General features: G+C 35.6%; 1 protein-coding gene across 1 annotated transcript in view; it reads right to left on the minus strand.

The window, feature by feature from the left end:
• Window positions 1-2,949: 2,949 nt before the first annotated feature.
• LOC145727754 (uncharacterized) overlaps window positions 2,950-13,849 on the minus strand; it is a 152,029-nt gene continuing 141,129 nt past the window's right edge. The window contains exons 4-5 of the mRNA XM_081977571.1: window positions 12,579-12,625; window positions 2,950-3,036 (exon numbers count right to left, since the gene is read on the minus strand). Of these exons, the coding sequence (XP_081833697.1) occupies window positions 2,950-3,036; window positions 12,579-12,625 (134 nt within the window). The remainder of the gene's footprint in view (window positions 3,037-12,578; window positions 12,626-13,849) is intronic.

Below are 13,849 nucleotides of genomic sequence, written 5' to 3' on the forward strand. Positions count from 1 at the left end.
CGTTAATCCCGCCGAAACCAAGCGGCATTTTATCGAATTAATTTCTGTATCGAATTTTCAATTCGCCTGGCTCTTTAGTTGATTGTTTGGATCAGAGTGGATAATTGAGTTTACGGGAAAAGTGTAGGAAAAACACACTAATTTAACTAATTTCAAATTTTTCTCCACTTAGTGGAAAAACAACTTTTACGGCGACGTGTCAATAACTTGAAAAACGACCGGTCCCCATTAGACTGAGAGGGCAAAAAGTGACAAAATCGCCCTGCACTTTCCAAACGGCATAACGAAGTCAATCGCTTTGCTAATTAATTTCCCTCTTTATTAATTTGCCAGTGGCAGATCGTCGACGTTTTTATTGCCCTCTATAATTTTTAATGAAAATTTAATCAAGATTTTGCACTGTTGACATGTTAGTCCGGGAACCAATGTTGCTAACACTTACTATAATAATAAGTTCACATGATTGGTCACAAAAAGAAGAAAGCTGCTTTTTTTAGAATGCCACATATTTTACCATACTAAGTAAGTAAGCATTAAGTTACTACATTTGACTCTCTACTAAATTGGACGATTTTTTTAAATTAAATTTACCCTCTTAATTCATATGTGTTTTTGGGGGGTTTGAAGTATGCATCGATGGATTAAACGAATCCAGAGGAATTTACGGTGTTTTCTTCTTTGTTCAGCAAAAACAATGATCAAAATAGAGAAAAAGAGGAAGATAAATAATATGACATAACTAGACAATTGGTCACAAGAAATTTTTCAGACTTGGGGGGGATATGACACTTGGTAAGATTATCTTCATCTTTGTCGAAACCATTGATTTGTAGTTTTTCTTTTTTTGAAATTTTCGTACATATTTGCTATGTCAACTTGAGGTCTATTCGCAGAGGCAATCGCTGACTGGTTTCCAACTCAGAAACAGTAAATGTCAAGTTTCATTGGTTGAATGCTCACGTGACTATGACGTTTTCTGACTTGTGGCCAATGGATGTATCTATTTCTCTAATTACTAGTTGGAGATTGTCTCTGCGAACAGACTTTTGATCTTCTAACATTTTTGGTTTCCTTAGGAAATATCAAAATGTTTAGTTCTCAGTGCATCCTGGCCTGAGTGAATAAGAACTACTTCGTTTAAATTTTTAAAATATGTTGTGTTCAAATTTAAATTCAATATTATTCGTAGAAAAACAATGATAGGAAGAGAGAACTATCAGAGTATCGATAGGCTAGACAAAAATGGCAACTAACTTGTAAAGTATTAGTATAACGAAAACATTTTCTCTCTTGAAACTTCCATACATTTTTAACAGAAATGTTGTCAAAAATGGGGTTAGAGTGACGTCAAAAGCACGATTGACACTATACAATATTATATTTACTTTTTAGTTATGCAACCAAACATACACAACTAAAATGATATTCTTGTACAAACGCCTAACGAAATGAAATGAACCTTTATTATTGATAAATTTATTTTTACCTAATAGCTAGGTTAGGTTAGTTATTTATTATAAATGGTATGATGGTAACATTGATAAGTGTAGATTACTCACAACAGAGTGTGATTGGTCAAAGAAAAGCAGCTTTCAGCTTGCTGCTTTTTCTTGACCAATCCCAATCTACCACTAGTACTACGTACCATCACTGACATCCTTAAAACCTTTGACAGATTAATTTACTTTCATTTTTATTACAGCTTTATGTAAAAAGTGACAGTTAGTGTTTACGTCTTTTTGGTTAGCGTTATCTAAAAGGCAAACAACACGTAAATCTGTGGTATTTTAGCTTGTAGGAAGTCAGGTACGAGGGCTAAACCTCCGAATGTAATAACGTTTATCTGCTACGCTCCGACTACGTGACATATTGCCTGGTTAGCACAATAAAAACCGCCCTAGCGGTAAACGTTCTACTAAATATATTATAGTTTTCTACTGGAAAAAGTGGCGTTGCATTGTTTTAAACCGAACATTTTCCACTTAAACTGGAATTTACATTTTCATTTGAAGCCTGCGTAAATTCGGCACAAAGCCAGAAAAGGGAAACTAGCAAAACTGATGACTAATTTGTCGAAAGTCTCGTTTTTGGGGGGTGATAAGAACCATGTGCACTCCGCCGTAAAGACGACGGAGGCATTTTCTTTAAAGATTTACCGCCGTTAATTTATGTAAAAGGGGTGAGAAGTCGCGACTTTTACTAGAAGAAAAGAACTTTTCTGATTTATTTCATTCCATATGTGTGTATATCATACGGTTGGCAGTTGGTAAGTGGAGGTCTGGAAACTCCTGATAGAGCGCTTTTATCAAACGTTCGAATTCACATATGTAAGGACCTACACAAATCAAAAAGCGATTTTTGAGTGACAGATCCGTAATTAGAAAAGTCGGAACGACGCAGCACTTTCCCGAGAAGAAAATATAGTGTGAGCCCGGGGAAATCGTATTTTACCGCGCCGGTGCTTCGGGTAAGACAGCATAAATCTGGTTATATTTACAGACAGGTTCATAGATCGGTCCGAGATATCGCGTATGGTGGATTTCTTAAGATTTCCTTCTGCCCATATATCACCCGGTATATCACGTCGGCCCGATAAATCACGAAAGGGGGTGCCCCCGCCAACGGTTTTACCAGGTCGCAGGCGGCACCGACGTCTCAGCCGCCTTCCTCCTTGATTTTTGCGCCGCCAAATTTAAGCGATATTTTAACCCTCTTCATATCGGGACCAAAATTTATTTACCGTTTTATTGGACCCTTTTTGAGATACGGTCTGATTTTTTTTTACCGATTACCGAATCAAACTTTATACCAGCTTCGTTTTCATTCATTGATTTTTCGGTATTTCTGTGTAAAAATTTCTTGCAGATCAATTCAAATAAAAACTCTCTACGATTAGCCGTTTAGTCAAGTCTGTTAGTTGGACACCCTGTATAACATACATTGTTGCTTTTATTTTGAATACAAAATATGAATGTAAAATACTTGCCTGGAGTCAGCTCGTAAAGCCCCTGACGATGATCTGCGTTCATCCAGCACCTGAAATCAAAAAAACCACATCAATAACCTACCAAAAAGGGCATATTTCAAGCCCTTTTCCATCATACTCTCGAATATCCATGTTTGGGGGCGTCTCTGCCTTAGGACCGAAAGTACCAACAGGAAAAAACAGGACAAACAGGGGCCCTAAACTTTTTTCATCCTGGTGAGCTTTTAGGAAACAGCAAACTCGGCTGCTTTAAATACATTATACTCGATGGTTAATTGAAAATCCACTTTAAAGTTATGCGCGGCTTCCGGAATTGCAATCAACGATACAATTTCCACATTTTTAAATCTAATTTTAATGTAATGAGAGGATGCGGATACAAGGGAAGGGCGTCGAAAAAAAGGAGCACGTAAAATATAGAAAGAATGCTAATTAATTATTCCGAGGAGTTGCTTGCGAAGGGTGATTAGCATGCCGGATTCGGCTGAGGTTTCGAATCGGGGAACGGCGGATTAACAATTTTAAATATTTTAATAAAAAATTAGCGGCGCCCTCTTGAGGCCCTCCCGGAATCTCCCCGACGCTTTTAAAGGGAATTATCGAATATGTGAGTTCGTTTGTTCCTTCCGCACACATATTGCCCCTTGTTGGATAAGTTTTTCACATTCCATTGTTTGACCCTTTTTCCAACAGAGAATACAGGGTGGTCTAAATTAATTGTAGGATACTTGAAAGAACATAAAAATTTATTATCCCCCGCCAATGGTAAATAAGAAACGTTTACTACAGCAAACATTTAATTTTTGTGACATACAATCACCATTATAATTTAAAGCTGAAATATCAGGGTGTACTCATAAAAAGCGGGACACACTGTATAATGTACATTTTCTAACGTATTACTTTCAAGTCTGGTTTTTTGAGATGTCATAGAATTTTGTACAGACCTTTTAGAGATACCCTATATAATACAGTCGGATACAAAAGAAAGATTGTCAACATAAATTGAATAAGTCAACATAGTCTAGAGACACTCTGTATAGCAAACTAACACTTTTTGTAATCATGTAACTACGCTATTCAAATTATCATTGCAATTCTGGTCACAGTGTATATTTTTGAAACTCCTATTTAGTGTTTTTTTCCCAATACATACAGGGTAGCCCCAAAAAAGAGACTGGGTTTGGTCAGTCCCCAGTGAAACTTCCAAACAGTTTTCTGATTTACGCAAATAATGGACATGTGCACAGTTTGTAATTGTGATTTTCCGCCCAACTTAATCTTGTAGTAGTCGGTCATATACATTCGCGTGTTATCGTAATGTTCGATTCGTCCCAGTGCTCTGTAAATGGTGATGGAGTGAGTGTCGGGGACCAAAAAGACAACGGGGGACCATCCTCGAGACCGTTGCTAATACACGAAACGTCGTGATGAAGACAACTGGCTCTTTGGGGACGTTACCCCCGCGTGCCGGACAAAAACGTATCGCCAAAAACAAGGGCTGAATATACATCCCAAATACTCGGAGGGTGGTTTTTCTAGATTAAAAACTTTAAAGCTCTTATTTTTTTTATTAAACAAATTACATCCAGGTTAAATGATTATTAAGCCTGTATTCCGTACCGTTTAATAGCACTAATCAGAGGTTAGTATACGAGAGATTAAAATTAATATTTTTTTCGTTTTATAGACGGTTTTCAGCTTTCTTCGGGGGTAATTTTTGTATAAATAATTCCGTCCCGTGATTGAGAATCGATAGGTAAAATGACATATTAATGTAACATTTCCACACCCCTGTAGGAAAACAAATTGCCAGGGCAAATAACGGTGGTAAAAAAATACCGAAAGTCGAGAAAGTTTTTTCCTTAAATTATTCATTTCTCGTGAACCACTCTTTCGTTCCAGTTATTGTAATAGAAAACCTTACAAAAGGCTATTGTGAGTGGTTTAAAAGTTTTGCTGCATAATTCACCACAGCCAAACACACTATTAATTTGTATAAACTAAATAAAGCTAATGTATTTTGATTCGATGTTTTGTCACGCAAATTAGGTATTAGATATAAAAAAAAAATCACTAGGAACGTTAATTTATTCAAAGCGTGTAGTTGAGTGGGGATTTGTAATGTTTTAATAAATTCAAAAAACTCAACTATGAAGGCTTTTCAATCTGGCATCGGGGCAGCTGCTTTTATGGAGGCGAAATTTCCTAAAGAACTCTTAATTAACGACTCCATTGTTCTTCCGGAAACGCGTTCAGATTTCTTAAGACAAGTTGGAAAGGAAAGTCGGTCTTAGCCCCGGCTTTTTAGAAAATTCAAGGCTCAATGCCCGTTGACGTCTTTAAATTACTTTGCCTGCCTCCTTTAGGTACGTTCTGGAATTCTATTTCCCAGTATTTCGTCAATAAAATATGGCACACACATGTAAGGTCGTTTGGTTCATTGGTCACGTGATCTACGACCCACGTTTTCCACTACATTTGTCTTGACTGTTGTGCAAGGAGAACGTGTTTATTGAATTGTTGTGTGCTCAATAAAACACTCCTGGGTGGCCAATCGTAACGGGCAATGTGTGTGCTGGGGTAAATTAAAAATAGAAAAACTGGAAAGAATGTTTTCGGTTTGTCAAATCGCTGCACATTTCGAAAAGGGAATATTGAAACTGATTGACAAGCTGACGCCACCGATGTCGGTACGTTGCATTCAAATTGAGTAGTAAATAAGCGAAATCTGGTTTATTCAGTGTAGTTTTTGCATTACACTGGTAAATTAAAAAAATATGCTCAGAAAGAAAAAATCTCTGGTTCTAATATTTGTTCAATTGCACCAATCAAAGATTTGGTTTGTTGATCTTCTATCAATAATATCCTAATTCCAACTTATAAACTGTGGTTTATGCAAAAACTCAAACAAAAATCATTTCATTTGTGGTTAGATTGATTTGGCCCCGGGTTGTTCGTACATATTGAAATATGCACCCCCTCAAGTTGATTGTTTGGGGGTTGACACCTGTCAAGGGTAATTTCGGCCAGAAGCAAGGCACAAGCTGGCGCTAATACGTCTACTCTTAAAACATTTTTATAGGGCTTTGTTCAATCCGGTAAATTTGCATAACACTAAACCTTTCGCCACAAAATACATAAACCGGTCGAAAAACGACTGTAAAATAACCGAAGCCGCAATAAAACGGCAATAATCGCCTCAATTTCGGATGCGACTAAATCCTGACATCAAGTTTATTTTACGGACTAGTGCCGATCTTTTATGCCAACAACAAACCTATTATACTGAAACAATATTGTAATTATTCAAACCCTTCTTCTTTGTATATTTACGGGCGCATAATGAAGTTCCCTCAAATAAAACGTCCGGATTTTATGCGCGGCCATTAATTTTTGTTGCCCGTTTTGATGTTTCACTTTTCCCGCATTTTGAGCTTTACTTTATAGCCTATGATAGATGTTTACCTTTTGTGGATCGCGCCATCAACCCAAACACTTTAAATCCAAAAAAGCTTGAAGTATTATCATTTTAAACAATTGTGTGTCATACTTTCATAGATTATGTATTATAGTTTTTTTAATTTACATCTTTAATTTCGATTTTTGTTTCAGCCTTGTTAATTCATTTTTTTGGGTGTTGAATACTGTATGAATACATATTTGAGTGTGTTGTATAGAGGGCGCCTTTTTTCAAATTACTTGATGCCTGATAAGTATTTGTTAAACATTTTTGTTGTGATGCTACTGAGAAGCTTCTAAAAAGTGCTTTTCCATAACTGTTTTAAATTGCCAGAGGCTTCTAGAATCATTTTGAAAGTGTCAAAGACCTCTAAGTTCTACTGAAAACCTTCTAAAAAGTGCCAGAAGTCTCTAGGATCATTTTGTCTGTGCCAGAAACCTCTAAATGCTACTGAGAACCTTCTTAAAAGTGCCAGATGCCTCTACAAGTATTTTAAAACTTTCTACAATTGTTTTAAACTGTCAGAGGCCTCTAGGACCATTTTGAATGTGCCAGATACCTCTAAATGCTACTGAAAACCTTCTTAAAAGTGCCAAATGCCTCTACAAGTATTTTAAAACCTTCTTGAATTGCTTTAAATTGTCAGAGGCCTCTGGGACCATTTTGAATGTGTCAGAGACTTCTAAATGCTACTGAGAACCTTCTTAAAAGTGCCAAATGCCTCTACAAGTATTTGAAAACTTTCCAAAATTGTTCTAAACTATCAGAAGCTTCTAGGACTATTTTGAATGTGCCAGAGACCTCTAAATGCTACTGAGAACCTTCTAAAAAGTGCCAATTGCCTCTACAAGTGTTTGAAAACTTTCTAAAATTGTTTTAAACTATCAGAAGCTTCTAGGACTATTTTGAATGTACCAGAGACCTATAAATGCTACTGAGAACCTTCTAAAAAGTGCCAATTGCCTCTACAAGTATTTGAAAACTTTCTAAAATTGTTCTAAACTATCAGAAGCTTCTACGACTATTTTGAATGTACCAGAGACCTATAAATGCTACTGAGAACCTTCTAAAAAGTGCCAATTGCCTCTACAAGTGTTTGAAAACTTTCTAAAATTGTTTTAAACTATCAGAAGCTTCTAGGACTATTTTGAATGTGCCAGAGACCTCTAAATGCTACTGAGAACCTTCTAAAAGTGCCAGAGCCTCCTACAAATGTCATTGTGGATACTGAGAGTGAGTGTGAGAGTTTTGAGGAGTTTTTTCCCAGTGAAAAAGTTATAGAAAACAAAATACGTCCTCCTGAAGTGGTCATACAATGAATATTATAGAAAAAGAACCTGAAGAGATCACCTAACCTAACACACGTATACATACTGAGTAGTCAGAATGTTTTTTGGTAAATTGCATGCATATTTATCACTTATTGAGCTTACAAGGAGGGTTCAGGTGTAGTATACACATAATCTTCGTTTCCAATCTTTCCTTAATACCAAAACTTGATACGGATAAGTGGGCTTACTATGTAGAGTAAAGTTTTAAACTTTAATTAACCAATTCCCCATGACTTGTAATGATCACCAACATTTCACTGTTGGGCTTATGACAAAAAATTAGTTGCTTTTTTTTAAGTTAACGTTATTAGATTTGTGTATTTTGTAAATAAATGAAATCACTATAGTAGGCCTACCAAACATCCCTATCAATACGTAACCCTGTTCCAGGATGCTTAAGAGGATTGACGCAAAAAAATTCACGGTGGTAATGTGATGTGTACAAAGACAGATGAGAGAAGGATGTCGCGACGGGAAATCTGGGCAAACAGATGCCGATCAAACCAACATGGCGGGGAACCTGGAAAAATCGTATTAGCGGTTTCGATTCGCCGTTTTAAGTTTGAGCAAACCGAACCGATATCGGCGCCATTAATATTCATTTCCGAATTAAGCTGACTAAATTGATATCGCGAATACAATTTCCGCGAAAGTCAGAGAACGTTTTAACCGTCTCTTTAAAATTTTAAATTACCCCGGGTCCGGGGCTAATACTTATATTCCACGTCAAATCTCCTCGTCTCATCTACATATGTTCTAGTCAGCTCGGTTTTGTTTCTGAAAAGGACTTATTACGGATGCAAAATTTCCCATTCATATTCAAAATTTTATATCCCACTTTTGCCACTAATTTATTCAGACCGGTAACGCTGTGTTGCCGATAGTTTTGTTTAGACAACCTACATCAAACATATTTCCAATGCAAAATTTGGCTTCATACCATTTGGACTTTAAAATTCCCTGAAAAAACAACTTTAGAAAAAAAAAACACAAAAAGTTAAGTAAAAAAAGCATAAAGTAAAGGGCTGGATAGAACCGTGGCAACGTGGCTCGAACTGGATTTCCCAGATCCCGCTTCTTTCATTTCTTGTTATATCTCTTTAAGGAAATCGGGCTAATTCCTCTTCCTTGTATATTTTAATAACTAAATCCAAATCAAAATATAATTCCAGATTGTTTTTGGTCCAATTTGGAAGGCTGCCGTGTCTGGATTAAAGACTAAGTCGACGAATTAAACGTTCCTCTTTTTTTTTTGGGAAAAGTATGATAAGGGTGCGTCTGTCATTTTGGGAAAACTTTTACTTGACAAGGTAATTAATATTTTATTTTTAGAGCTAGAAAATGAGAATCGTGATTTTAGGTTTTAACTCAATCAAATCTTTTTATATAACATTATTAAATATGTAGGTTTTAGTTAGCAAATGTTGGATACTTAGAGTTGCATGAAAAGGACTCTCTCTCCCTGACTACTTGTGAGATTTTTTGAAAAGACTGTGCGCATCACTCAAACATCGGTAAACTCCTTTAAAAATCCACTCGAAATCAAATCCGATGAAAACATTTTTACTGAAAAGATCATTACGTGTCGAGAAGAGTTCGCATCGCGATTTGTCCGAGGCTCGAGTGGCACGTCCTCGAAATACGTACAAAACGTGCCCGAAATCTGATATAAAAATCGGATCCTCCAGAGAACCGAAACGCTCGTCCCAACTCCATAAACTTAATTCATGGCCATAACCTCATATATGGTTTACGAGCCTGCAATTATGCTATATTGTTCGAACCCTTAAACTTTTCGTTTCGTCGCTTATTAGAGAGAAACTATATTGCTTTGATGTAAGTAGAAGCTATAGTTTAGTGTGAGTACAAGGTGTTTTTTCTAATAATAAGTTATGTTAAGTTATAAGTCATGGTTTGCTTTCTAAAACATCCGAATATGCTTTTGAAAATGCAGTATGGTTTATAATCCTCCATTCTAATAACTTTACATACTGCACTGGTCGTAAAACCAGATATTACTTATATGTAAACAATTTTTTAAAACTGCATAGTTTTTTTGTATTAAAAAATAATTAAACGTCATTATGATCCATTTTGCTACTTGCTGTCCAATGCTTAGAGTAAATTTCATTGAGTGAACGGTTTGTTTTAAACCAATACCAACCAAAATGATATTTTACTATACAAAACAATATAGAAATATTTATGGTCGAGCTCTACTCCTGATGAACCGACCTGATCGAAACTTGGCTTTCTAGTAAAACTTACTTTTCTCTTCCCACTTGTTGATTTCAAGAAACCTGGAAGTATTCATAATGTACAGGGTGCTGCATTTCGATGGTTTTACGGGGTACAGAAAAAACGGTAATAGATAGAAAAAAAGTAGCATACGTGTTCTGATCTCTTTTTCTGAGCTGAGATGACTGGCGAAAAGTGGGCGCCGCAAACTTCTTTTGTTTCTAAGATACGGGGGGCTTTTGAAAATTGGTTATTTTGGAACTTCCTCTGTATTTCATTTGTTATTAAAGTTATCAAAAAACGAAGAATGGTTCCCGCTAGAAGTTTTGACGTAGAATCCAATGGCGTAATCAGTTTTATTCTATTCCGTTTAGTTTCTGACATATGACAGTAAGTTACATTTTTTAAATGGAAGATCCTATATATTTTAAAAAAAATGTTTTCCTTGACTGTTACCGTTCTAATATCTTTAAAGGATTTTTTTAAAAAACGAGCAGCTACGGCCCTTATATTTGGCACAAACCTAGCCCAATGATTGTCAAATCTAGAGTAGTAGCAATCATCATTAAGGTCGATTTTCGCTTGCACTAACTGGCCAACATATCGGGCAAAACCCATTAGGATAGTGGCGGTGTTTCAGGCAAATTTGACCCTTACGAAACTTGTCATTTGCAAAAACAGTTTTTCAATAAATTTCTAAGCTAAATCTAGTAAGTCACGTGACTGTGTTTTCCTAATTTTCTTTAGTCAAATTAGCCTTTAACCAGTCAGAAAATGTTCGAAAAATCGATTGGTTAGTCGTTTGCCCGATAGAGGGCGTCAACGTTGACCAATTTTTTTTTTGGTATTTTTTTGTTTAATTAATTCTTTTATAATATAATTTAGACCTTTTCAATTTTATTAATAATACTAATTTAATGCCCAGTAATATGGTTACTTATTCTTAGTAATGTTGCCAATACTAATTCCTACAGTTTGTACAGGGTGCTGCATTTTCGATGGTTTTACGGGGTACAGAGAAAACGGTAAAAGATAGATAAAAAGTAGCATACGTGTTCTGATCTCTTTTTCTGAGTTGAGAGGCGAAAAGTGGGCGGCGCAAACTTCTTTTGTTTCAAAGATACCGGGGGTTTTCGAAAATTGGTAATTTTTTAACCTCTTCTGTATTTCAGTTACTCTTAAAGTTATCAAAAAAGGAAGAACGGTTCCTGGTAGAAGTTTTCATGTATAATGCAATGGCGTAGTCAGTTTTTTCTAATTCGTTTAGTTTCTGACATATGACAGTAAGTTACATTTTTTTAAATGGAACATTCTATATATTTTTACGTCATTTAATTCTGTTGATTTTTACCTTTTCAACGGTGTATTACAACATATAAGTTTGTGGAGGTTAATTCTGTTATTTTAAAAAAAGACTTTTGCTAAGCTAATAAAAGGCCAATATCTAAAATACCAAACAAAATCGGAAATCATATAAAGTAACACATCAGAAAATTAAATATTTTTAATAAATCTTATTAAAAATCTAAGTTACAAACAGTTCTACCGTCACTTTAATAAGAAAAGAGGCCATTTCTATTTTCTACTATTTTTAAGGTAGAAGTTGAAAAAACTGTTTATAAACGACATGTAACATGTTAATATGAACATAGCCAAATTTTGTTTCGACTGTGGGTATTTTTATACATATTATTTAGCACTTTTTTGTTAAGGAAACGCTTTTTTTCTAATTACCAAGATTAACGTTTACAAACTTATATGTTTTAATACACCGTTGAAAAAGTAAAAATCAACAGAATTAAATAAACTAAAAATATATAGGGTGTTCCATTTAAAAAAATATAACTTACTGTCATATGTCAGAAACTAAACGTAATAGAAAAAAACTGACTATGCCATTGGATTCTACGTCAAAACTTCTACCGGAAACCGTTTTTCCTTTTTTGATAAATTTAATAGCCAATGAAATACAGAGGAGGTTCCAAAATGACCAATTTTCAAAAGCCCCCCGTATCTTCGAAACAAAAGAAGCCGCCCACTTTTCGCCAGTCATCTCAGCTCAGAAAAAGAGATCAGAACACGTATGCTACTTTTTTTCTATTTATTACCGTTTTCTCTGTACCCCGTAAAATGCAGCACCCTGTACACGCAGCTCAGCTCCTGATGAGCCGATCATTCATCTATAAATGACACATTCATCTATAAATCCAGAGAGTTTCATTAAAATTTGTCTATTGCCAGTGTATAATAGTATGAACAAAAATTTCCAACCACTGTAAGACTCCATTTTTAATTCATTTTGAATTCTGGCAAAAACGTCTAGAAATATAGACTGGATTGATTATTGAACAGATAGTAATACTTCTTTATCAAATATTATTATTTTCTATTAAAATTACTGAACATGCTGATATTTATAATAAAATACACAAAAACACACAGTTTTCAATTAATTTCAGGCCCGAGAACCGTCTTGAACTCCTCTTTCCAGTGATGTTTTTTTTATTTTTGAAAGTTGCTTAAATATCTTTAAAAAACGGAATTTATGATTAATACTTACACTTTGCATAACCCTGGAGTGAGATGGTAAATTCCGTGTGGTCAAATCTGAAAAAAAATTACAAAATTATGATAAAAACTAACTGAGAAAATGAGTAGTAGATTAAAAAGGCAAATCCAGTTTAACTTGACCAACGCATGTAATTAAGGGCAGAAAGGGATTTAGTTAGTCCGGACCAACGTGGATAATATTACAACCCTCTTAATGCGTTTTTAATCAAATCTCTCATTAAAACTCACAACCTTAATCTTTAATGAAACACACCCGTGTAGGGTTATTTTGAAACTCTGTCCCTTTATCAGTCTAGAAAGTAACGTTATTTAGACCAAACTACCTGCAAAGAGGTTTGACAATACCTGGCTCATTTTTGTTCCTGTAAAGTGAAATAAGTAAGGGGGAAACGGTGCTAGATTTCCGGAGGGCAATTTGCTCTTTACAAAACCGCATCACGTAGAAATCTGTACGTTAGAAACGGTGACAACATTCGCGCTGGCGGTAGATGTCACAAACGGATTTAATTAAAGTGGTGCCGTAAAAAGCCACTGTCGTCTGTTCTCCTCCTACATTGCAGCTAAGTGATAAGGTGGGTGATTTGAGGAGAAACTTCGAGAACCTAACTTTATTATTACTTCCTTCTAATTTTAATCGTCAAACCACTGCTTTACGGTTGTGATGATTCCATATTAATTCATAGTACTATTTTGTTTGCGTTTTTTAAATTGAGACACTCATCAAAGAAAGTTCATTAAGTAAAGAGCCGTTAAGAAAGTCAAGAAAATGAATGGAGGATTGGAAAAATCAAGTGTTTGTGCAGTTGACACCTTTTGAAATCCGATTTTCCCAGACTCCCTAAATTTTTTGTAAAGATCCGCTCAGTCAGCGAGGGCGTTACAAATCCGGAGGAAGAGCCACTCCACGTGACGTTCAAAAGAAAACCGCTTTTTATCACTCGCCTCTTTTATTTTCTTTTTCCATTCATCAACAGGTATTAGATTAACCTTTCGGCATTTTTCGGAGCATTTGATACTCTTCATAGCTTCCGGACTAATAATTTGGTTGCCTGCAAATATTTTCGTATTTGCAGTTCAAAAGGGCGGTCAGTGGTGGGACCCTTCATATTATACGACCCTCAAATGTCAATATATCAGCACGATTGCTCTATTTGGCAAACATTCTCCTGGCGCTCGTGTGGGGAGTCTAAATAGGTCTTGTTCCACATCGCGTAATTCAATTTGGCAGTTTCGGATCGTTTTGTCGTTTACCGTGCACGT

Source organism: Ips typographus, linkage group LG4, assembly GCF_016097725.1.
Source record: "Ips typographus isolate SLU linkage group LG4, UJ_Ityp_2.0, whole genome shotgun sequence".
NCBI lineage: Eukaryota > Metazoa > Arthropoda > Insecta > Coleoptera > Curculionidae > Ips > Ips typographus.